Consider the following 25,908-nt stretch of genomic DNA (forward strand, 5'->3'; position numbering starts at 1 on the left):
CTCCTTTCTCATCATCTGCAAGCTGGTTCAAATGCTCTTTCATCATTTGTTTTGTTCCTCTGTCATGTCTATCCTTAGCGAGCTCCAGTTTCCTATACACCAATGCATGCATTTCTGACACTTTTAAAAGGTCGTGGACCTTAAGGATCTTGAGTGCTTGAGTGGCAGCCTTAACGGTCACAGTGCAGTAATTAATACGTTTTAGCCAAGGCCGGAGCAGAGGAAGTCAACGGGCGGGCAGGCAGTGTCGAGGTGACAACTGGAGGGAGGAGTGGGGGCGGAGCCGTGGGATGGGTGGGAGGGGACCCGCCAGTGCTCAGGGCAGTGCTGGAGTTGTATTCGAGGAGCCAGCCATTGCTTTTCACATCAGCTCCCAGAGCCATGAGCCGTGAGTCCGACCCCGGTGCCCCCCACGCCCAGGAATGTGGTGGCTTGCAGGAGGAGCCTTGAAAGCCATGCTCAACTTGTCTCTCCTCTGCAGGAAGGAGTCTCTCGTTCCAGTTTCCTCTGCTATTGCTCCTGCTGCTGCCGCCTCCACCAGTACTGCTCACAGATCCCGGAGTGCTCTCACCGGGTAGGCGACCCCACCCCTTGGTATCCCGAGTCCTGCACCACTGGCTTAGTCCATCTCCCTCTTTTCACTCGCGGTGCCTGGGAGTGGGGTGTTGAGTTTGTGGGATGGGGCTCCCCTGGAGAGCTCTAGGGGTGTGGTCATGGCTAGGGCCTGCCTACCTAGGGTCTTTGGCACACAGCTAACTGAGAGCTGGAGCTGGCATGGGGAGCTGGGACAGTTCTTTAACGTCACCTGTTCTGGGCTCCATATCCCCTCTCCCCCCAGAAGCTGGCGGTTTCCTGTGGGGACTCTTTGGAGGAGGAAGCGGCAGGCGCTAAGAGGAAGGCAGGCTGGACAGCAAGTTCCCATTCTTTAGCCTCTAACTTTTGTAGGACTACACCCTGACATCCCGACTAATCCTCCCCTAATCCGTAGAGACGGGGGGGGGGGGGGAGTAGGGTGGGGCACCAGCTATCCCAGGAATAGGGAGGTGGAAGGCAGGTGAACACACACCGATGAAATTGAGGCTCAGTGGTGTGATAACACCCCCAAGTTACATAGTGCATGGTGGGTTCAGGATTTGCAGTCAGGACTAGCCTAATCCAGAACTTCCCAATACCCTTCTTGTTTCATCATGGTGAATGGGGCTGGAAAGTCGGGCCCCTTGCAGTTCTGTCCTTTATCCCTTCTTCAGGCCAGTACCAGGTTCCAGGAAGGAAAAAGAATTCACAGGACCTCTTCCCCAGTCCCGCCCTTCCCCCCTCTCTAGCGTGGATGCTCATCTGCAAAGTAGGACCAAGAAAGACTGTCGGCTGGGAAAACAGGGAGTGGGGGTCCTGGCTTTCTGTTGGGTGCTGCTGGGACTTGGTACCCAGAGGAGGGAAGAGCAGTATTAGAGGGACTAGGAATCAGAACAGGCTTCTTGGAGGAGAGGGTTTGTGTGGGGGAAAAATTGGGCAACCTGTGCATGAATACCTCCTGTCCCCCACAAAAGTGTGGATCTTGGGAGGGAACACTTTTGACCCTCACTGCTGCATACTAAGCTCACTTCTGGGTGGATTTTTCTTCGGTGCTCACAGCAGCCTTGGGGCAGATGTGTTAGACCCTTTTCATAGAACAGAACTCTGAGATGCAGAGGAAGTTGGGTTATTTGTCAGAGCTCTGTTGTGAGCTGGTGGTGTGAGACTTGCCCTGCTGGCCATGGGAATGTGTAGTCAGTTTCAGGATGAATCCAGCTCTTACTTGGCCCCAGTTGATCCCATCTGGGCCCTCAAGTACCTGGTGTTGGTTCACCTGTCTTCCTTGCTTTTGACTCCTGGGGAGGAGGGGGTAGAGTTTAGCTTGAAGAGCATGGCTCTGTTGGGAAATCCACAGTGCTCCAATCCAGGCCTTGGATGTGGCTCTCTTTAGCCAGGGAGCCGGCATGACCTGGTGCCCCAAGCTACACAGAGCATTGAGCCATGATTTGAGCCACAGCACCCCTTCTGCGTATGTTTAGAGCGTGTGATGTAGTGGAATTTTTCTATTTTGCATCCCAAGGGCTTCTTCTGTGCCAGCCTTTGGCTGAGGCCTGGTGACACAGAGCCCAGTGGCGCTTGCAGTCTGATGTGGAGTGATGTAGGTATCCAGGGCTACACTGGAGCTCACAGTATGGTGGTAGAGATGGACAGCAATGGATTGTCATGTAGGGAAGTGAGAGCAATGATTAAGGGGGAGAGAAGCAATGGACAAGGAGAGAAAACATGACCCTGTGCGAAGAGTCAGGGAGGCTTCTTGGAGGAGGTGGTATTTATTTCAACCAGACCTTGAAGAAATGGAGGTGGTGGGAGGGGACACTGGCTTTGTGTTGGAGTTCTTCCTGCAGGAAGCAGTTAGGAGTGGAGTAACAGACATGTGTTGGACAGCAGGGTTTCTGAATACAGGGTCCCTGGAACATGAGAATGGGCTAGATGATTTGGGGGTGAGCTTGGAGGCTGAGGAGCCCATCACAGACTCCTGCAAGGGTTAAGGATAGGACAGGACAGGTGGGTGTCTGCCTGCTCCGAAGTCTGCAGAGGCCCAAACTACTTGGGCACCTGTCTGGAGTCCAATGCTGCAGAAGGAGATCTCTGCTGCTTGATGGTGGAAGAGACAGTGCCTTGTTTAGAGTTCAAATCTGTGCTGGGGACCCACAGTGTTCAAATGCTTCCTGTCCAGAGCATGTGCACATGAGTGTGCACGTAAGTATGCATGCCTGTGCATGCAGGAGCGCCTAGCGCATACACACGCGCACGCACGTGTGTGTGCAAGGTCTCTCTATATAACCCTGGCTGTTCTGGAACTCACTATGTAGACCAGGCTGGCCTTGAACTCACATACACCTACCTGCTTCTGCCTCCTGAATGCTGGGACTAAAGACAGACACCATCATACCTGGACCATTTAGGGCCCCATGCCTAGGAAGGAGAAGATATGACCTGGCAAGTATAGCTGTCTGCCAGGCTGAGGATCCTGAGGTTGCTAACTCCTGCACATGGGTGAGACTGCTCCTGTCTCCAGCCCCAGTTAGGCCTGCCACCTGGAGGCAGGGGTGCTTCTTGGGCCTGCCATGGAGGTGCCGGGCCTGGATATGCCTACAGGCCTGACTACTCAGGCTTGCTTTCCTCTTGACTGCCAGCGCCTCCTCCCTCCCGCCCCCCAGGAGCTTCTGTAAATATTATTCTTAGGGAATTTGAGTGCAGTCTCTTCTCTTCTGCCTGATGCCGCCTCCACATCCGGGAGGACTTGGTGCTCCCCAGCTGTACGTGTCCCCTGCCCTGCTTGCCTTTGAGTCCAGGTCCCCAGCTTTTGGGCTGGAAGATGTCTTACTCAAATCTATGGATGGGTTTTAGAGCTGTGAGTTTCTAGTCATGGTTAACTGTGGGAGCGTGGGTTGGCTGCTTTGACTTTAAGGTCTGTGTGTCTTGCAGGCACAGTGGCTGTCTATCATCCTGCTTCATGGATGTTAGGCACTTAGTGAGAACAGTTGCAGATTCTGTACTGAGGGCGAGAGAATGAAGAGAATAACCTAGAATGGCAGCTTGGCTTCCTGTAGAGTACAGACTGGGGCAGGGAGTCAGAGGGAGGCATCCTCTGAGTTACCCACTCTACCTGCTTAAGGGACAGACAGGCAAGCAAGCCCTAAGTGTTCATGGGTATAGCCAGACCGCACCACTTCTGAAATCCTTGTTGACATGTGCTTGAGTGAAGTAAATTAGACTGTGTCCTTGTACCTCCTAGTCTCTCCCCCGATGGCCCCTGAAGGGTGATGAGTGTTCTCAGTAGAGTTGTGGCCTCTGCTAGACAGAGGGCCGGGCTGGAATAGAACCCTGCACATGTGAAGTCAGACTGAAAGGACCATAGTCCTGTTGAATAACTGGAGGTCTGCTTACAGCATGAGGCAGTGACCTCAGGCCCCACATTCACTTGGGACTTGCAAAGTTCACCACAGCAATATCCATGGCCTTGGATTAGTGTGATTCTGCTGTGTCTCTCCTCTAAGTCAAGTCCTAGAACCGCACCCCCCCAGGAGTCAGGCAGGGAAGGGAAAGGAGGTTCACATTTTGGGTCTGTTGCCTGGAGGCTGTGGAGCTTTAGTATAAGCCCGTTGCCTTCTCTGAGCCTGGAGTTCCTCATTGTGAAATAGGAGGCTCACCCACCCATCTTCCTCCTGGGTGCTGGAAGACAAATAAACCCTGGGGATGTGAGGTCATGGACTCGGTCAATGACAGTCCCAGTTTTCCCTAGCATGGCTGCCATAGTTGGCATGGCTAAGTGGCACCTAGTCTCCTCTCTGCACATTTTCATATCCTGGAGCTCTTGTGGCTGTTGTCCCTGCCCAAGAGGACTTTTCCTGTCTTGGGGCAGCTGGTGTTTATGGAAAGGGAGTGGGGAGGAGTGAGGGAAAGCTGGCCACAGTCTGGTTGGTAGGGAGGGCCTTCTTTTGGCTTGAGGCAGGACACGGTGCTACAGGAATCTGGGTAGCTGGAACAGGAACCCTGGCAATATTAGGAGGCCCCTCAGGAGGCTGTGGGAGGATGAAGCATCTCTCTGCCCAGCAGGGAATGGCTAGTCTTATACCATTTTATTGGTCCCCTGAACACATGCAGACCAAACCCAGGCTGTGATCCCAGCCTAGTGGGAAGGTTGATGCCTGGGAAGGTGTGGCCCTCCTTCAAAGAGAAGAGACAGCAGGAAGGAGAGGAAGACTTAAGAGTGGGAACTTGGTGAGCCTTGGGCAGGGGGCAGAGCAAGATTCCTTGGAGAGGGCTGGGAGATGTGTGAAGAGAAGCAAAGTCTACCTAAGTGTGAGGGTAGGTCTTTGGGGTGTGAGGGAAGGTTGCTGCTGCCCCTCTGAGCTTCAGGACTTTCTGAGACTCCTGAGGAGGCCTGGACTCTGCCCTGTTCCTTCTGAGTGGTAACATTGTATGCTGGGTATGGGAGAGCCCTAGGCCAGAGTCAGGTTAGGCTCATGGCAGGTGAGTTGCATTTGAGTCCTCCATCTCTTTCTGGGGCTGTGACTAGCTGGGGGATTGATGGTGTGTGTGTGTGTGTGTGTGTGTGTGTGTGTGTGTGTGTGTGTGTGTGTGTGTGTGTGGTTCCTGGGTCTTGTTTGCCAGGTCTGCCTGTGGCAGCTTGATAAGGCCTTTTTGTCCAGCCTTCTTCCCCTTGGCCTCTCTCTTCCAAACCCCTGCCAGAGATCACAAAAATGTCATTGTGGGGTTGTTTAAAGTCACCAGGGCCTAAGCAAAACTATTTGCATGGTCTGTATTATTTTTGATGCTATGCCTGTAGTGATGGTGGTTCTGGGGTATCTGGAGGCCCCTGGAGGCAGGAGGGTGAGGTGAGACCACAGGCTGAGGGCTAGGTCCTGCTCCAGACCAGACCTTCTGATGCTGGTCTCTTTGATGACTGGTTAGTTCATACCAGGCTGCTCTTTTTGCCATACTCTGGACCCCTAATCATCAGTCACACACAGTGTCAAAGTTCCTTATGCTGTTGGCTCTATGCCCAGAAAGAGAAGCCTTTGCAGAATGGATCTTGGCATTTCTGTGAAAGCCAAAGGGAGGTGCCTCCTGCCAGGAGCTAGGGGTCCTGGGTCTGCCTGGCTTTGCTCTATGTTTTTGCCAAGTAGCACTCCCTGAGCCTCAGTTTTCCTGGATGAACAGTGTGTGAAGGAGGAGATGGACCTGGCTGAACTGAGTAACTGTCTAACTTGACAGCTGAAGCATCGCTGAGATCACAGAGATATAGCAAGGGGTGGCAGTCAGAAGGATGGGGCTGGACACAGGGAGGGACCTCATTGTTTGGGGCTCATTAGGGAAGAAGGAGGGTGGATGCAGAGTTCACACGCATTTCAGGAGATTTCTTTCCAGCCAGGCTCCTTGTGTTCTCCCTGCACTTGACTTCCTCAAGGTCTTAGGACACAGACCCCACCTTCGCTTAGGTCAAGTCTGAGCTTTTCAGGGCAACTCAGATCTTGGGGTCCCCCTCCCTGACCCTTGTGCTTTATCCTTGGCTCTGAAAAGCCTCTTTCCTGGAGTTGATGCTGAGCCTGGGGAGGATGGCTGGAGAGGAAGTGAAGGGATGGACAGTTGGCCTGATTTGACTATTTCCTGGTGACCTTTCCTGGCCTCAGTTTCCCCCACCTGCAAAGTGGGCATGAGAAACATACTGTGCCCTCCCTTTTGTAGAAATGGAAGACTAGAAACAGATCCTGTCTTCCTAGTGCCTAAGTGATCACATGCAGGCTCATCTGGGAGAAAGCCTTCCACACCCTGATCTCTTTTCTGAAGCCCCTACAATACCCTTGTCATTTGGCTCTGCCAAGGCAGGAAGTGACCCCTCAGATACTCACAGCACATTGTCTTATCAGCTGCTCCCCAGCCTGGGAATCAACAGCCTGTGTCTCCACTCTTCCCCTTACCCCTTGGTGGCAACAGGGAGGGAGGAGAACTTTCTCCTGGGCCCCAAATGCGGGCTAGGCTGGAGATCTAGGGCATGAGAGGAGTCCAGAGTTCATTTGGGAGAGAGCTACCTCTGTGCCCTTTCTCCACACTCGCGGGTTGGGTGGGGTCAGGGAGCTCCTTGAAGGTGTTCCTAATGCTTGTTTCTTGTCCACAGTCAATCCCTGTTGTTACTATCCATGTCAGAACCAGGGAGTCTGTGTTCGCTTCGGCCTGGACCACTACCACTGTGACTGTACTCGCACGGGCTACTCGGGCCCCAACTGCACCATCCGTGAGCTAGGCTTCAGGCCCCTACCTCTCCTGCTCCCTCTGTAGCCTGACAACCCCCTTCCTTTCTGGCCATGGCTTCTTTTGCCTCCTTGTTTGGCTTTGACCTTGCTTAAACATGTCTTCCAGGTGAGCTCTTTTCTTGGTCCACTCCCCTCCATGGTAGTTCTTTTCCATGCTCCCTGCCCCCTGTGCTCATTTTGGGTCCTGGCTCTTTCATGTATCAACTCCTAAGGGTGCTGCCTATAGCTTCCTGTTTGGTCCCTATCTTCTCACCATGGGTAACTGGTCTTGGCCAGAAGGGATGGACTCAGTGGCTCCCATTGTCCGTGCAGCTGAGCTATGGACCTGGCTGAGGAATTTCCTACGGCCCAGCCCCTCCTTCACCCATTTCCTGCTGACACATGGGCGCTGGTTCTGGGAGTTTGTAAATGCCTCCTTCATCAGAGAAACACTCATGCGCCTGATACTCACAGGTAAGTGTGGGGCTGGGCTCCTTTAATCTGGGGAACAAGGAATCACCCCAGGTTTTAGGATTCCTGGCATCTGAATAAGTAGAGAAACTCTCTGATACCAGGTAAAACAAGGCCCAGCATAGGAGGAGGCAGGGAAGTGGAGTGGGATGGGGACAGCCTTGTCACCATTACTTTTGCTCTGCAGTGCGGTCCAACCTTATCCCCAGCCCTCCAACCTACAACTTAGCACATGGCTACATCAGCTGGGAGTCCTTCTCCAATGTGAGCTACTATACTCGAGTTTTGCCTTCTGTGCCCAAAGACTGCCCCACACCCATGGGAACCAAAGGTAAGGGACAGCAGTAGGGGGCTGTTCTGAGCTCTTCTCTTCAGGCAAAAGCAGGCAGAAGAGACATTACTGACCAATTTCGTAGATGGGTGGAGCAAGGCAAGAAAGTTGACATGTCCAGGACCAAGGAAGAGGACAGAAGAGGCAGCTGAGGTTCTTGCCTAAGGTGACAAGGAAAGTCAGAGGCAGGTTCTCCCAGATGAGGCCACATGTGATCACCTAGGCACTAGGAAGACAGGATCTGTTTCTAGTCTTCCGTTTCTACAAAAGGGAGGGCACAGTATGTTTCTCATGCCCACTTTGCAGGTGGGGGAAACTGAGGCCAGGAAAGGTCACCAGGAAATAGTCAAATCAGGCCAACTGTCCATCCCTTCACTTCCTCTCCAGCCATCCTCCCCAGGCTCAGCATCAACTCCAGGAAAGAGGCTTTTCAGAGCCAAGGATAAAGCACAAGAGTCAGGGAGGGGGACCCCAAGATCTGAGTTGCCCTGAAAAGCTCAGACTTGACCTAAGCGAAGGTGGGGTCTGTGTCCTAAGACCTTGAGGAAGTCAAGTGCAGGGAGAACACAAGGAGCCTGGCTGGAAAGAAATCTCCTGAAATGCGTGTGAACTCTGCATCCACCCTCCTTCTTCCCTAATGAGCCCCAAACAATGAGGTCCCTCCCTGTGTCCAGCCCCATCCTTCTGACTGCCACCCCTTGCTATATCTCTGTGATCTCAGCGATGCTTCAGCTGTCAAGTTAGACAGTTACTCAGTTCAGCCAGGTCCATCTCCTCCTTCACACACTGTTCATCCAGGAAAACTGAGGCTCAGGGAGTGCTACTTGGCAAAAACATAGAGCAAAGCCAGGCAGACCCAGGACCCCTAGCTCCTGGCAGGAGGCACCTCCCTTTGGCTTTCACAGAAATGCCAAGATCCATTCTGCAAAGGCTTCTCTTTCTGGGCATAGAGCCAACAGCATAAGGAACTTTGACACTGTGTGTGACTGATGATTAGGAGTTTTGGGGGCTTGAGCTTAGGCATCTGTGGGAGGTATCTTTACCTGCTGAGCCCACTTACCGGATGCCTGTATGATTCTTCGATACAGTCTCCCTGTTACCCAGGCAGGCCTTTAACTGTAGATATTCTTGCCTCAGCCTGCCCAGTGCTGGCATTATATGTGTCCACTATCATAACTGGCACTTGGTAGGGTATTTTAGAAGAGATTCCAAATACCAGGCCATTTCCTTGGCAAATACTTAAAGGCCTTTCTTTCAGTAGAGCTTACCTGTGGTGAGGAAGGACAGGTCCTGGAGGGGAAGAGGACACTATGGCCTTCCTGCTTGAGCTAGTTTGCCTGGGGACTTCTGGGAGCCCAGTGGTCCCCAAGGCAGTAAGATACAAGCAGGACCTAGGCATCTACTGTTCTTTCCTACCTCCCTAACCAGGGAAGAAGCAGTTACCTGATGCTCAGCTCCTGGCCCAACGACTGCTGCTGAGAAGGAAGTTCATTCCTGCCCCCCAGGGGACTAACATCATGTTTGCCTTCTTTGCACAACACTTCACCCACCAGTTCTTCAAGACCGCTGGAAAGATGGGTCCTGGCTTTACCAAGGCCTTGGGCCATGGGGTGAGTATGCAGGAAGGACCTCATTGCCACGTGCAGGCTATCACCAGAATCCAGGTGATTGGAGCGGACCTTTCTCTGTCCTCAGATAGACCTTGGCCACATTTATGGAGATAATTTAGAACGACAGTATCGTCTGCGTCTCTTCAAGGATGGGAAACTCAAGTACCAGGTAGTGTTGGTTGGGGATGGAACAGTGGGAAGGGCCTCCCTCATTTTCTCTTGTAAAGATGGCTGGGTAGGACAATGGAACAGAGAGCAAAGGCTGTGAGGAGCTAAAGGGGCCAAAAAAATAAATAAAATAAAATAAAGAAAATGCATGACCTCCCATGGTTCCCCATGTCCTCCCATGGCTCCCCATGGCTTCCCATATCCCCTCATGGCCTTCCATGGCCTCCAAAGACCTCCCATGACTTCTGATGGTCTCCCATACCCTCCATGGCCTCTCATGGCTTCCCACATCCCCCCATGGCTTCCCATGGCCTCCTGGAGATGCTTTCATTCTACTGTACCACGTTGCAGAGTGCGCACCATGAGTTGACTTGTGCAGGTGATTAGGCAGTGTCCACCTTAGCTATAGGCCCAGCCACCATGGAACCACAGTCCACTAGGGGTCATGTACATGAATGTCAGTGTATGAGGAAACCACAGTCTATCAGGGGTCACATAACAGGAATGCTGGGGTATGCGTTGTAAAAAGATTTCTTGTGTAAATGAGAGCTGTCCAACAGTAGCACGGGCCTCATATCTAATTCAAATTTCCTAGTGGCCACATTAACAAAAGGGAAAAACAGATAAGATGCATTTTAATAATACACTTTACTTGGCTTGGAGAGATGGCTCAGCTGGTAAAGACACTTGACACCAAGCCCAACGACCAGTGTTTGATCCCTGTGATCTATGTATAAAAGAGAGATAGATAGATAGATAGATAGATAGAGAGAGAGAGAGAGAGAGAGAGAGAGAGAGAGACAGAGCAGTTTCTGCAAGTTTCTGCAGTTTCTGTCTTCTGACCTCCACAGGTTCACTTTGGCACCAGTGTGCTCTTGCTTTGTGCACATATAAATAAATAAATAAATAAATGTAATAAAATTTAAAAAGTGCTTCATTGGAGGTAGCTGATATTTCTCTAGACTTCATAAAAATTGTAATTGAATAAGGAGATTCACATACCCAGTAGATGAAACATCAGCTTTAATATTTAAAATTACAGGGCTGCAGAGATGGCAAAGCAGTTAAAAGCACTGGCTGCTCTTCCAGAGGACCTGGGGTTGCTTCCTAGAACCCACAAGGGGCACATAACCATCTGTAACTTCAGCTCTAAGGGATCTGATGCCTTCTTCTGGCCTCTGTACGCATCCCCACAGACGAGGCATACATGCATATATACAAAAAGAAATCTTGAAAAAGGAAAGTTTAAAACAAAATAATCAAGCAAAATCTAAATGAAATGAAATGGAGGTTTTCACTCTAGTCCAATTTGGAATGCCCAGGGGCCACAGATGGTAGCAGCTACTACTGCAATGGGTTATGGAAATCTGAATGAATGGAACGAAAATTCACTGGGGCATCATCAGAGCTGAGAACACTACTTGGCAGGTAGTGTGTACATTTAATGAATGGATGAAGAAACCAACGCCTGCCTAGTTACTCTTGTGATAATTGCCACTGACCAGTTGGTACCATCAGAGAGTCTTGAGGCTGGGATGGCTCCTCCAGGGAGTTAGAGTTGCTGGGTAGTTGAGGAAATCAAGAAGGGGCCAGGGTTGTTGGCTCTCCAGAGGGCTTAGCTATGAAAACGTTTGGAGGCAGGAAGATCTAGGGGTGCATGTTGTGTGAAGGGTTTTAATCTTCACAGCTGCAGAGGGCGGCTGGAAGTGTTTCAAGCTAGGCTGTGATAGTAGATTTGAGGGCTTTGTTGTTTACTTTTTTAAAGGGGTTCTCTGACTGCTGTGTACCTAAAAAGGATGTCTAGGAGAAAGAGCTGGTCTAGGGCAGGCACTTAGGGAGTAGCAGGCAGGTGGGCTAGGGTTGAGGAAGTAAAGCTGGAACACAGCTCCTCGATGTGGAGAGCTATAGAGAGGGATCTTGGAGGAGGGCTGGAGTCAGCTGCGGCTGCCCTGCCTGGCCCCAGGTTGCCAGGCTGCCCCATCCCACAGGTGCTGGACGGAGAGGTTTATCCACCATCTGTGGAACAGACGTCTGTGCTGATGCACTACCCACCTGGTGTCCCGCCCGAGAAGCAGATGGCTGTGGGCCAGGAAGTGTTTGGTTTGCTACCGGGGCTGATGGTCCTCTCCACGATCTGGGTGCGGGAGCATAACCGTGTGTGCGACTTGCTGAAGGAGGAGCACCCCACCTGGGATGATGAGCAGCTCTTCCAGACCACTCGTCTCATCCTTATAGGTGAGCACATCTGAGTGCTGGGAGACCAGCAGGTTAGGACTGTGATGTTAATGAATGTGGGAGAGTCACAGCCTGAGTCCCAAGCCAGGTTTGGCAACCCATACTCAATAACCCAATTAAAATAAAAACAAATAATAGCACAAGCAGAAAAAAAGAGATTTAGTCAGTGTGGTCCCATTGGTGAGAGGGATAGTTGCTAGTGGCTCTAGGCTGTGGCTTCAGACCCTAACTGTGTTGCAGAAGGATTTGCTATGATGCCTTGTGGGAAGGCTCTGAGTACATTTGATTGGTCACCTGGAATCCTACTTTGTTTCCCCCTTGTGCTACACCCAGTTTGGCATTAAGATCTTCAGGGCACCAGGACCAAACCACAGCTTACCCCACCCCCAGGAACCCCCAATTTCCCCACTCTCAGCCTATTGAACTTTGTGGAGTTTTGTAGATTGTAGGTGACTCAGGGACAAGATATTTTTGTGTGTCCTATGGGGGTGGATCCATAACCTAAAATGTCAGATGGCTTCCTGCCTGGGAGCTTGGACCCTGACACCTCTGTCCAGATCATAGCCTGTGTGAGTCACCCACCACCTCTGGGCATTACTGGGCATGGCTGGTCCCAATTACAGTGTTTAATTCACTGGCTTCTGGAAGAGTCAGGCACTTGGGATAGGAACAGCCAGAGAGTAGACAGGCTGAGTTTTCTTCTGAAGTCTGTATCTCACAGACCTTTACCAAAGAGGTCAGGTCTCTGGTTAGAGGTTGCCCAGCACCTTGGATGGCGAAGAAACTGTGACCAAAGCTGGGACTCTAGCTAACCTGTATTGACATGGTTGAGGTTGCCTGTCCTATGTCAACAGTATAAGCACCTCTGTTGTTCTCTCTTCACATGACCTGATACATGGCCATATGGAGATCACATGGGAATTAACAGAGCTTATAGTTTACAGTCCAGGAAAGTGAGCCTCAAGCTCAGATACCTACATATTAAGAAGTTAGGATGTTGGGTGGTGGTGGTGCACACCTTTACTCCTAGCACTGAGGAAGCAGAGGCAGGTGGATCTCCGTGAGTTCAAGGCCATCCTGGTCTACAGAGTGAATTTTAGGACAGCCAGAGTGGTTACACAGAGAAACTCTGTCTTGGAAAAACAAACAAACAAACAATAAAAACTAAAAAAAAAAAAAAACCCAAACCAAAACAAAACAAAAACAAAGAAGCTAGGATGTGAACCCATGTCTACTAACCCCAAATCCCGTGGCTCCAGGTTAGTTTACTGAAAAGCCAGTTCATCTGTTGGCTGATTGGTCCAGATAACAGTTTTCTTTAACTGTTTGCTGGCCTGTTTTCCTGTTGTTCTGGATTTTTCAGCTTACTTCTTTTTGGCTGTTTGTGTTATAGATAACTGGTTTCTAAGGAATCAAAGGAACACCTCTGCCCACGAGATTCTAATGTCTATAACAACACATGAGAAATACAGTATATTTACTCGAATGCCCAAGACTGCATTGCCCAGATGTGTGGCTTCTTTGGCTGCTGCTGCAGTAGCTGTTAGATGGTGTTCCTGAAACCCTCCTCCTTCACTGACAGCTTCAGTGAAATGATATTCCTCACTAACCCAGCACCACAGTTTTTATATCTTTCAGAGTTTCTCAGCTTACAATCTTTTTTAGATAAACTTTTTTTTTTTAAGCATCTTGACATAAATTTTGCAACTCCTGCCTTGGTCCTCCAAGTTCTGGGACCCTGGGTCCTGGTCTATAGGAGAGAGGTTATATCAGGGTTGGGAAAACAGGTTTTTTTTTTTTTTTTTGGACAGGATTTCTCTGTATTGCTTTGGAGCCTGTCCTGGAACTAGCTCTGTAGACCAGGCTGGCCTTGAACTCATAGAGATCTGCCTGCCTCTGCCTCCAGAGTGCCGGAATTAAGGGCTTGTGCCACCAACGCCCAGCTGGGAAAGCATTTTTTTTTTAAATTTATTCTTTGTATTTTGGTGTTTTTGCCTTCATGAATATCTGTGCACCACATGCATGCCTGGTGCCTGAGGAAGCCAGAAGATGGCGTCAGATCTCCTGGAACTGGAGTTACTGATGGTTGTGAGCCACCATGTGGGTGCTGGGAGTTGAACCTATGTTCTCTGGAAGAGCAGCCAGTGCTCTTCATCCCTTTCCATCTCTCTCTAAGCCCCCTGGAAACCAGTTTTTGGATTACTCCTTTACTGGGTCCAGGGTCTCCCTCTGGAGCAGCAATGCCTTGTCTGGGAATCTTAGTCAAATCTGAGTGAGTCTGTTTTCACATCCCCTTACAAGACACAAAAGGAGAAGTGACCGAGGGGAATAAATAAACACCAGCAACAGCAAGGAGACAAGGAGCATTTGTCATGAGTTGTCCCATTTCCCACACACTTACCTCTGCTGACACCATTTCCTATCTTCCCCACACAGGGGAAACCATCAAAATTATCATCGAGGAGTATGTGCAGCACTTGAGTGGTTACTTCCTGCAGCTCAAGTTTGACCCGGAGCTGCTGTTCCAAGCTCAGTTCCAGTACCACAATCGCATTGCTGTGGAGTTCAACCATCTCTATCACTGGCATCCACTCATGCCCGACTCCTTCAAAGTGGGCTCACAAGAGTACAGCTATGAGCAGTTTTTGTTTAACACCTCCATGCTGATGGACTATGGTGTTGAGGCATTGGTGGATGCCTTCTCTCGACAGAGGGCTGGCCGGGTAAGCTTCAGAGGAAGAGTCATCAGGGAAGGGCTCCAACAGATTTGTTCTAAAACCCAGTTTCCTTATCTGTGGGATGTGCATAGTGTCGCTTCTACAGGTGGTTGTAAATATCTCTATGGATTCTCTCATACAGGTACAGTGTCAGGGCTTATTGGTTACTTTCATGTTGTTATGCCTCAAATACCTGACAAAAGAAACTCAAAGAGAAAGGGGTTATTTCAGCCCACAGTGTCACAGTGAGGAAGCTATGGCAGAGTAACCCTGTCTGCGGCAGCAGGAGCTCCAGGAAGAGGCTGTTTATCTGTTCATATCACAGCAAACAAGGATAATGAGATGGGAGCCGGGGGTTGAGCTGTAGCCTTCCAAGACTGTCTTTTAGTGACCCATTTTCTTCAGCTTGGCCACACCTTCTAAAGGTTCCACAGTGCCCCAATAGTGCCACCATTTGGGGAGAAAGTGTTTAAAATCCAAACCTATGGGATACATTTCAGGGTCAGACCACAGCACAGACATTACTCCAGATGCTTGGGATATGGTGATGAGCACAATTGACATGGCTCTTGGACCCTGTCCCATTGGCACTTACACTATAAAAGAGTGTAATGACAGTTAGCATCATTTGAGTACTTGACTATAAGGGACCATGACAGGTGTTTTGCTAGTGTCCTCAGAATGATAACATGTTGAGGACCATAGTACAGAAAGCCATGGTGCTCTATCAACTCTGCGGCCCAGAGTTGGGTGTTAGGGTGATGGCAAAGCAGAGATGATAAAGATGAGCAGGCATTTCTCCTGGAAGGGGGTAGTGATGGTGAGAGGGGATGATTGTATCCCAGATGGAGAGGACAGCATGCGCAAAGGACTGAGGGACAGAGGGCATGGCATTCAAGGAACAGGAGGACTCTATTAGGATATGGTACTATCCATGACAGTGCCTGTATAAAATGCTTTTTGAATTCTATGCTTCCTATCAGCTGAATTGTGTCTTCTCCTAAACTAATATGCTGTTATCCTAACACTCAAGACCTCAGAATAACATTTGGAGATATTATCTTTAAAGAGACAATTAAGAAGACTAACTAGGAAATTGGGGTGGGCCCTAATCCAATGTGATTGGTACCCTTGTAAGATCAGGAGATTAAGACAGACTCACCCAGAAGGAAAGCCACATGCAGACACAGAGAAGAGGCTATCTGTAAGCCTAGAGGCCATCTCCAGAAAGAAGCAAGCATTAGACATACTACCCTTCAACACATATGTGGTCAACACATATGTGTGGCTTTGGCAAACAAATGCATTCTTGTGGGATACCTAGCCAACCACTCTGAAATCCTCCTTTCTGCAGTTGAAGCTCTCCTTCCTGCACCCTAGCTGTCTGGATCCATCAATCTTGAGAACTTCGCTTCTCTGTCATCATTGTCCCTCAGCTCTGTTAGGAAGCTGTGACACTTAGTGGATTTACATTTCCTCTTGGTAATTTGACTGCAATTAGCATTTACTGGCACCTGCATATGCTGACAGGCTTATGTCCTCTGCTCTCTGTGGGAACACAGGTGTAAGAAGGGATAGTAGCCTTTGTGTGGGGCTGTATGGCTGGGAAGTATGTGAAAGGTCTGGGTTTTGAAACTGGCAGGAGAGAGCAGGTGTTAACTCTCAGGATCTTAAAAAGGAGCAGAAGCAACAAAGAAGGCCTTTCTCTAATGATCATCACGATGGTGATGGCTACTGTCTGATGTTGCCATGTGACTGGCACTGTGACAACAGCTGTGCATCCTCCATCCCCTTTATTTTACCACAACATATCAGGCGGATGCTCCTGCACTCACTGTGTTTGCCTATAAGGAAACATGAACATAGTCTGTACTTGTGTTTGCATTCCAGGGTTTCTCAACAAAATGCTTCAAAGTGCTTAAGGTAACAGAGATGTGTCCTTCACTGTTGGGTGGCAGCATGGCCACTCTCTCTGAGGGCTCTATTCTATGCCTTTCTCAGTAGGCTCTCATAGTCTCTAGTTTTTTTCTTGACTTGTAGAAGTGCCACTTAACTGTCTGCCTCCACCATCTTGTCACATGGTATCTTCACTACGCCTCTAATCTCATTTAAAATCAACCACTCGGTTGAACACAGAGGTACACTCCTGTACTCCCAGCACTCTGGAGGTGGAAGTAGAAACACCAGGAATTCAAGGTCATTCTAGCTCCATGGCACATTCTAGGCCAACATAAGACCCCGTCTCAAAAATTGAACACAAAAAGTATAACATGAATTCTAATAGGTCTTAATAATATAAGTCTGGAGTCAGATATTAAGGGGTGAAAGCTGAAAGATCTTACCTCTACAAAATCCTCAGACTGAATAGAGACCGACTTCCTGTCTCATCCTGTTTATGTTCTTCTCTCTGCCCAGTCATCTCACTTCCTGCCTGCTGTACAGACCTCCAGACCTCTATGGTTAGCTAGTGGCTAGTTCCATCCTCAGAACTTCAGACAAATTTTTATTAGTTAGAGCATAAACAAGATATCACCACATTCCCCCTTTTTGCCTAAAAATATTTGTAATAAGTACAATGATTATATATAATATAAATGCATCAACGATGTCTAGTCCATTAGCAATTGACAAATTCAGAGAAAATACTCTATATTTATGTTATCTTGGTAAGTCCAAAAGGTTGTACCTAATTCACTTTCTATTTTAACTTGCATTACCAGAACTATCTTTTTATATGTCTAAACATTATACACTTTATATTTCTTTAGTGAATTTCTTTTCTGAATCTGAAAACAAGGAAGACTAAAACTATAAAGTCTTCAACTCCATCAGAGACCCAAAGGAAATAATATTACCTGAGTAAGTAGGAAGTGCAAGCAGGCAACTTCCAAAAAATGTGAGAAATGACAAAAACAGCTGGATGCCTGGATGGTCACCCAAGCTTCCTCTGCAACATTGGGGCATCCATCTTTGGTCTACAGGCCTAGCATATCTGACAGACTTTTCTGTGAAGCTGGATATTCTGAAGGGCTGTCTTACCTTGTTTCAGCAAAGTTCAGTAGTCCTTTCTTTTGTGACCTGCTTGTCCAATTTGGACAGCATACTGTCAGCAGTCAAGGCAAGAATACTTGCCCAATGGCTAACTTTTGCCATAAAGAAAATAAACTCCATGTGGAGTTTCTTCAATGCCCATCATCTTCTCTGAAGTAGATTGGTGCTGTCAGGAGCAAACATGCCTCATTGTCATAAAAAAGAAAAAGAACCTGTTATTAAATCATATTAAATGCTATATTCTCTAGGTCTTTGAAGTGTCTGAAGATGACATGTCTATCTAAACTATATCTCTGTTTGACCTTGAAGACATACCTAATATGATTACAAGTTGGATTGTAATAGGTGACTAATTGCTAACCTGCATTTCCTTATTATCCTAAATAGTTGGTAATAATAACTTTAAAGGCTAAAAATTTGCATCGAGCAAGATTATAAATATATGTACAGCATGGTCTAACAAAAATAATCTCAACTTTGTATCAATATACAAAAATCCAAACCAATTTAAAATACCTTTTTGGTTTAAAAGTAAATTCAATAATCTACCCTTTTCTATTTCTATATTCCTATTTCTATATTCCCCTTTATTCTTTTCAGAGTAAAGTCAATAATCTACCCTTATATCCTATAATATCTACATCTGCCTTTTTTTTCAAAACAGGAACTCTGAATCTAATCCCCTTTGTTCTCTAAACAATGGCACATATTCATAACCCATCAAATGACCAAAAACCACTCACATTTAAAATGTGGGTGCCACATTCTTAAATTTTCTTTCTGCTGTCTGGGGGCAATGGCATCTTTAGGGGAGCCTGAAAAGAAAAATTTGGGTTAATAGTCAAGTCCTGGGAAAGGTAGCCGAACCATTTGTCATCCGGTCTCTGTATTATGGGAAAGTGCAGGCTTAGTCTCAAATACTGGCTAGAGTAGTCTGTGAGGTTGGGTTATCTCAGCTAGCTACCTTGAAATTGTCATTAGTAGTTTGTTGTCCAAAGCTGATCTTTAGGTGGTGTTATTCAGCTTAGTGGCATTGTCACAGTCCTGATGGAATTGTCACTGTGGAACGCATCTCCTTTTTGGAGACTTCAAAGGTCACTGTTAGGTGTGGTCATGGTTCATGGCAGAAAACTTAAATATTTTAAATGTCATATGCAATAGATTTTTAAAGATGTTATGCACATCTTTGTTATGTACATCTAGAGTATAAGAACTTAATTCCTAGTTATCTGATAGAGACTCAAATCCAAAACCATGTACAGTAAGCTAGATGAAGCCTGTTTTAAGCATTAGTTAGTACTCTATATGACCATTAATATCTGACAAAAACTTTAATGTATATATATATATATATATATATATTAATCTTGTAAAGTTTTAGATAACATTTATATCCCAAGAAAAGCTTCAAAGACTCAAAATAAAACCAAAGGATTATGAGATTAATGGCAAAACATAGACCTTTAATTTTTGTTTTTCTTCTGTCCCATATCAGGTGGCTCTTCTGACATGAGACAGTGACTTTGGATTTTACTTTAACAAGCATGCTTGTATTGAAGTCCTGGCTAGAGTAGTCTGTGAGGCTGGATCATCTCAGCTAGACACCTTTTCCATATGAGGATTATTATAAGTAGGCACCATGAAGGCTAAGTTTTCTCTGTCTTTTTCTTTTAAAGGTATAGTGAAAAAAAAATTTTTTTTAAAATCAGTACTATAAGAGACATGCTTTAGGTACTGAGAAGACAAAGGAATTCCAGAATGTAGAGAGTCCATTAGCCAAATCAACTTATTAACAACGCTTAGATCTGTTATCATTCTCCATTTTCCAGATTTTTTAAAAATAATAAATACAGGAGAATTCCAAGGGCTGATTGATTCTTCAGTATGCTGAACATTTAGCTGTTCTGTTCCAGTTGTTCTAAGGCCTGCAGTTTCTCTCTTATTAAAGACCATTGCTTAACCCACACAGTTTGTATATTAACCATTTTAAAGGTAGGGCTGTTGGTGACTTTGAAAAATTAGCAGCTGTTGTGCCCTGTTCTTGTGCAACCTGAATGGCTGGTGACCGCTATTTATAATACTTTCTAATATTTTCCCCCAAATGCATACTAATATATGGTTTGTTTCTGAGATTGGGGGAATGTTAATCAGAGTATTCCATTGCTATAATAAATCATGTCCCCATAAGTTCATTGATATGTTAGCCACATATGCCTTTAATTTTCCTCTCTGCCCTTCTGACCCTATACATTTGACCCATCTCATGCTTCTGTTTTACCTGAGATGAAGTCCCAATCCCTAAAAACTGAACATTTACCTGAAGAGGCTAATTTGAATGCCAAGATTCTGGTGCAATTATTGTGACATCTGCACTTGTGCTTACAAGGCCTTCAGTGACAGCATCACTTATTTGTATTTTTAATTTTGGTCTTCTTTTATAGAAGTTTGCCAAAATATTTGCTTCATGGTTTCTCCTGAAATTTTTGTTCTCTCTTCTATAGCTTTTCTATCATCCACACCAGTATACTTTCTTATAATAGGCATTAGGTTCTTTAATTGCTCTGGGAAGGAGTTTGCTCTACAATGACAGAAAATGACTGCACTGAATTTGTGCATATCCTGATGGAGAAGGGTTACCTTGAATGTCCCTTGTTGACCTACATTCATTAGTTCAATGCCTGCCTTTGCCACACCTTCTGCATAATCCAGAAGGGAGGGGCATTTCATTTGAATTATGCTTATAAAAAAACATTGTTTCTAAGAATTCCCTGCCTACAATCCCCTTTTAAATGGCCTTGTTTGCCACAATTGAAACACTTGACATTTTGATATTTCTTCAAACCTCTGAAAATCACCTCTGCTATCCATGCATCATTATGGTCATGAGATTCAATATTGATTGTCTCCTGGATCCATTAATATCATGTCAAAAACTTTAATATTTGTATACATTATATATAAACTAATCTTATAAATTTTTAGATCACATTTATACCTTAAGAAAAGCTTCAAAGACTTAAAACCAAAGGATTATGAGATTAGTGAAAAAAAATAGACCTTTAATTTTTGTTTTTCTTCTGTCTCATATCAGGTGGCTTTTCTGACATGAGACAGTAATTTTGGGTTTTACTTTAACAAGCATGCTTGTATTGAAGTCCTGGCTAGAGTAGTCTGTGAGGCTGGATCATGTAGAGTACTAACTAACGCTAGAAAAAAGCCTTTGTTGACCTACATTCATTAGTTCAATTCCTGCCTTTGCTACACCTTCTGCATAATCCAGAAGGGAGAGACATTCCATTTTTTTTTTTTTGAAAACTAATTCCTGCTTCAAGAATTCCCAATTGTATCACCAACTAAATGTGCTGAAGGTGGAGCATGAGTCTGCCTCTGTGTAGCTTGTGTGAGCTGACAACGTAAGTGGTGCACAGCTTGGCTGAAGACAGCTGCAGCTGCTAGTGTGTAGCTGTGAGCTGAGGGTGTGTGGTGGTTGCAACAACAGTAGATGTCTGAGTGGGTGGCAAGACAGCTACCTAGTGTGGCAGCAGCTTGATGGGGGGGGTTTCGGGGAAGCCCACAACCCATGGGGGAGAGTGAGATGTCTGTCTGAAAAATGCACAGGGGATTGTACAGAAGAAGCATGTGTGGTAGCAGCTGCCTGAGGGTAGAGCCAGCTGGTCTAGGGCAGGTAAGTTCTGTGGTGTTTCGAGCCCAGGTGCTTCTGGAGTTTGGGTGGCAGCTGGAGATTGTTTTAGAGAGGCTACAACAGGAAAATTCCAAACTCACTCAGAAACCTAGCCAGGCAGGGTGGTGACTCTGGCGGGAGCCCTGCATGCTGCTCTGGCCTGTACTGGTGGCTGCAAAGCCACAGGCAAGCAGCTGTTTCATGAATTCATGCCCCACGTTGGGTGCCAATTATGTAACATGAGTTCTAATAGGTCTTAATAATAAAAGCCCAGAGTCAGATGTTAGGGGCTGAAAGCTGAAAGATCAGAGAGGCAGAGCAGCCAGCCACTATAGCTCTTACCTTAATGAAATCAGACTAAAAGGAGACAGAGTTCCTGTCTCCTCCCACCTCTGTTCCTTTCTTCACCCAGGCATCTCACTTTCTGTCTGTCTATACAGACCTCAAGACCTCTATGGTTACCTAGTAGCTAGCTCCACCCTCTGATCTTCAGGCCAGCTTTATTTGTTAGTGTTTATAAACAAGATATCATCACAAACAAGGCACATTATATGCTTTTATTACAGAAAATTGTTATACATATTCAACTTTCTATTATTACTATGTCTCTTACTAGATTTAATTCACAAGTTAAACTTTACCATACTTATGTATAGACAAAATGTATGTATATGGTTCAGTACCATTTCAGACATCCATTTGGTGTACAGTACTCATCCCTCTTTGGATAATGTGAGTTGATATTTTGTCTATGTCAGGACATGCATGAGAGGGATGATACAGGTATATGATGCTTAATTTACTGTGTAGGGCATAGCACTCAGATATGACAGTTACATAACTAACAGATGCCAGGTGATTGACAAGCTAGGCAGCTTTTGCAGTACAGACATGCTGGACAGGGGGATGATTCACACCCTGGGCAGCATTGAGAGAGTCCACATTAGATTTCATCATGCTACTCAGAATAGCATGCAATTAAAAACTTAGGAATTTTCCATTAAATATTATCAGATTGTAATTGCCTGTGGGTGATGGGAAGTATGTAAAGCTAAGTGACCAGCAAGAACAGACTATTATATTTCAGCTAAGGTCATATTTGTGGGTGGGACAGGTTAGATAGTACATCTTTGTGGGGGCAATTCCAGCCACACAGCTTGGCATGGGTGGATCTGGGGTTAGAGCCACTCTATGCTTGCTGTTCCAAGTTTGCTTTGCTCTCAGCCATATGATTTCAATTCAACTGTTTTTCTTCCCTGCTCAGTTATATTTGTTCTGTCAAACACATCTCAGGGGAAGCAGAGCTTCCTTTAAACTGGTTCTTTGTAACTATTATGACTTCTTGTGGGATCTTGTGTGTGTGTGTGTGTGTGTGTGTGTGTGTGTGTGTGTGTGTGTCTGTCTGTCTGTCCATGTGGCAGAGGTCAACTGTGGGTGTCATGTCACTCCTCAGGAACTGTTTACCTGGCTTTTCAGACAGGATCTGTACTTGGCCTAGAGTTTTCCAAGTGAGCTAGGCAGGCTGGCCCACAAATCCCTGGAATCTGGGGCCTTTCTTTTTTCGTCTGGACTTTTTCTCTCTCTCAATAAAATGACACTACCTGTTGGTGTGACTGAAGGAGTTCCAGTCACCAGAGAGTGGAGAGCTGAACACTTGGGAAGCTGAAGGCATTAGAATGAGAATGGCATAGCAGAGCCGAGCCAAACCACAGCGTCACGACCTGTGGGCTGTACCACACTTTCTGTCCTGGTTCAGAAAGAACTAGAGCCGCGGAGTTATTATTTTAGGACCTTACACAGGAGACTCTGGCCTGGTTCTTAGACTGATAGCTGTGCTAATCTCTTGGCAGATTGGTGGGGGTAGGAACTTCAACCACCACATTCTACACGTGGCTGTGGATGTAATCAAGGAGTCCCGAGAGATGCGCTTACAGCCCTTCAATGAATACCGAAAGAGGTTTGGCATGAAGCCCTATACATCTTTCCAGCAGCTCACAGGTAGGCAGCTGCTTCCTGGACAGTCTCCACCCTTGTAGTATATACAGGAAGTGAGGGAGATCGCAAGGTGAGAGCATTGTGACTGAGCATTGTAGGGGACAGCAGTGAACGTGACAATGGCCTACTTGGGGAAAGATGATGACTTTCCAGGTGGGTTTGAGGGATAAATAGGAACTTTCCAGGCTGAAAACAGAGGGAGGAGAACTTCAGGTATGGCAAGGGAGAGAACAAAGGCACCGAGATGAAAATTGGTACCTGTCTGGTACCTGTCTGGGTGGGGGGCAGTCACGGATGTGACTGGAGCAAGGGACTTCTCTTGGGAGATTATATGTAGTAAAGGGAGGCTGATACTGAACTAGGATCTTGGGTGCTGAAGACGTGGGTTTTATCCTGTCTAGTGGTTCCTAGACACCCACTCAGAAAGCTGACAAAAAAAATATCTGGTTGGGGGTGTGGCTCAGTGGTTTATTTAGAACATGCCTAGCATACATGAGGTCCTTGGCTTTAACCCCCTTGACACAGCAAAATAAAACACACACATACCACACACACACACACACACACACACACACACACACACACACACACACACACACACACGAGTCCCAAATGCTTCCAGAGATCATGATTCAGTAGGTTTCCATGGTGCTTAAGAATCTGTGTATACATGAGGCTGGAGAAATAGCTCAGCAATTAAGAGTACATACTGCTCTTGTAGAGGACCCAAGTTCAAGTCCCAGCACCCATCTTGGGCATCTCACAACTGACTGTAACTCCAGGTCCAGGTGATCTAATGCCTCTGGCTGCCACAGGCACCTGATTCACATGCTTGTACTCACACAGAGACATACACATATAGTTAAAATAAAAAATAAAAAAAAGATCTCTATACTTCCTCTCTCTTTTACAAAAATTCCCTAGATGCTGGGCAGTCAAATTGGAGCTCTCGATTATCACTGGTATGATAGACCCCCCGTACCTCATAGAGGGATGGATTTGAGCAAATGGATGGGAAAGTCACATGTCAGTCTCTCATTGGTGGACATGTAGTTGTCACAGAGTGGGACAGATTGTGTGGGATCAGTAGATAAGTTCCCCATGGTCCTGGAACAGTAATCTTGAAGACTCTCTAGTCTCTCATGACAAAGGGTTCCAGGAAGCAGAGAGTAGACTGGGCCTGAATACCTGTGTGAACCTAAACTTGACTCTAGGGTAATAGCAGGTCTTGAAATCTTCCCTCAGGGAATCACAGCAGGCTTCTTTCTTCATGTTGTGATGGTCTAAGAACTAAAACCAGAGAATGGAGTGAGTGGCTTGAGGTCACAAGCTGTTTGGGAACCGATCTAGGCCTCTAGGCTCTTTTGTTACCATATAGTTCAAGTTAAAGTACCTATCTGTTCTTTCCTTCCTGACCATACTCTGATTCCAGCGGGGCCAAAATTTAGGACATTTTCCCAGTTGCCCAAATTGTTTCCCTGGAGTCTCTGTCATCCCTAGAGAAAAACCAAATCCAGAAGTTTCCATCCCCAGGTCGACCTTAACAAAACTGTGACATTAACTGTAGTTTCTCACCCTGCAGGAGAGAAAGAGATGGCTGCTGAGTTGGAGGAGCTATACGGTGACATCGATGCTTTAGAGTTCTATCCAGGGCTGCTGCTGGAAAAGTGCCAGCCCAACTCCATTTTTGGGGAGAGTATGATAGAGATTGGGGCCCCCTTTTCCCTCAAGGGTCTCCTAGGAAATCCCATTTGTTCTCCAGAATATTGGAAGCCCAGCACATTTGGTGGTGATGTGGGTTTCAACCTTGTCAACACAGCAACACTGAAGAAACTGATCTGCCTCAACACAAAGACTTGCCCGTATGTTTCCTTCCGTGTGCCAGACTCACCAGGAGATGATGGGCCTGCTGTGGAGAGACCATCCTCCGAGCTCTGAGGGGGTGGGGATCAGCCTCCTGGAGGAAGGAGCTTTGTGTTTGCCCTTCTAGGATGCTCTGAGGTTGAGGTAGACAATCTTCAATGTTTGTCTCCTGGTTTGGCATTGTGAGAGTTGACACTGACAGAACTTTGGATCTCGCCCCTGTCTAGAATATTATAATTTTGCCGTTCTAGGATGCTGAATTCTTTGTTAACCCTTAAAAATGTTAGGAGTGTTTTTTATCTGGCTTCCCAGAACTTGGTTCCTTGTTAGCAACCCAGAAGGTCAAATTTCTGGTTAATTTGGAATGTAGACTTAAAACTTTATATTATAAGGCATGGTATGGTCCCACACACCTTAATCCCAGCACTTGGGAGGCAGAGACAGTTGAAACACTGTGAGTTGGAGGCCAGCCTGGTTTACATAGTTCAAGGCCAGCCATGGTTACAAAGTGAGACCCTGTCTTTAAACAAACAAACAAACAAATTTAGCATGTATAACTCCTAAAAAATTCCTCGAACGTCAAAAGGGGTTATTAATTTTCTTCCTTGAATCTGGGGCCCCTCCAGAATGTTGACTATCTGATTGGTAACTCAGAATGTTCCTGGTCAATGATACATAACATGGGCCAGACCAGTCCAGACCTGAATGTCTAGAATGTAGAATTGGTTAATTTTCCTGTTCAGTGAAATGGACACAGAACAAAAGAACCCAATGTCTAACAAGGACTATTTTGCCCACATTTGTTTCTACCCTGAAGGGCAAGGATGTAAGATGTTGCTTTTGGGAGCCACAATTAGACCCTTTCAAAAGGTGTGGAGGGAACAGTGGGAATCCACTACAGCTCTGTTGTCATCCAGGTCTTTGCTCATGGCAGCTGTTTCTCATGAAGCTAATAAAATTATCTTTCCAAAAAAAA

The 25,908-nt window shown here is 46.6% G+C and overlaps 1 protein-coding gene across 1 annotated transcript; it reads left to right on the top strand.

Moving 5' to 3' along the window:
* Positions 1 to 327: 327 nt before the first annotated feature.
* Ptgs1 (prostaglandin-endoperoxide synthase 1) lies at positions 328 to 25,908 on the top strand. Its single transcript, XM_051185325.1, has 11 exons — positions 328 to 388; positions 482 to 574; positions 6,695 to 6,811; positions 7,143 to 7,283; positions 7,468 to 7,611; positions 9,040 to 9,221; positions 9,307 to 9,390; positions 11,378 to 11,624; positions 14,061 to 14,347; positions 22,925 to 23,072; positions 24,652 to 25,908. Exons 1-11 carry the CDS (start codon positions 382 to 384, stop codon positions 25,005 to 25,007), a joined length of 1,806 nt encoding a protein of 601 aa, XP_051041282.1. The 5' UTR covers positions 328 to 381; the 3' UTR covers positions 25,008 to 25,908.

This window comes from Phodopus roborovskii, unplaced genomic scaffold (genome assembly GCF_943737965.1).
Source record: "Phodopus roborovskii unplaced genomic scaffold, PHOROB, whole genome shotgun sequence".
NCBI lineage: Eukaryota > Metazoa > Chordata > Mammalia > Rodentia > Cricetidae > Phodopus > Phodopus roborovskii.

Bases quoted from the DNA above. Each gene is read 5' to 3' on its own strand.
- Ptgs1 (XM_051185325.1), top strand. The intron at 7,612-9,039 runs GTAAGGGACAGC...CTCCCTAACCAG, and splicing joins CACACCCATGGGAACCAAAG to GGAAGAAGCAGTTACCTGAT. The intron at 23,073-24,651 runs GTAGGCAGCTGC...CTCACCCTGCAG, and splicing joins ATCTTTCCAGCAGCTCACAG to GAGAGAAAGAGATGGCTGCT.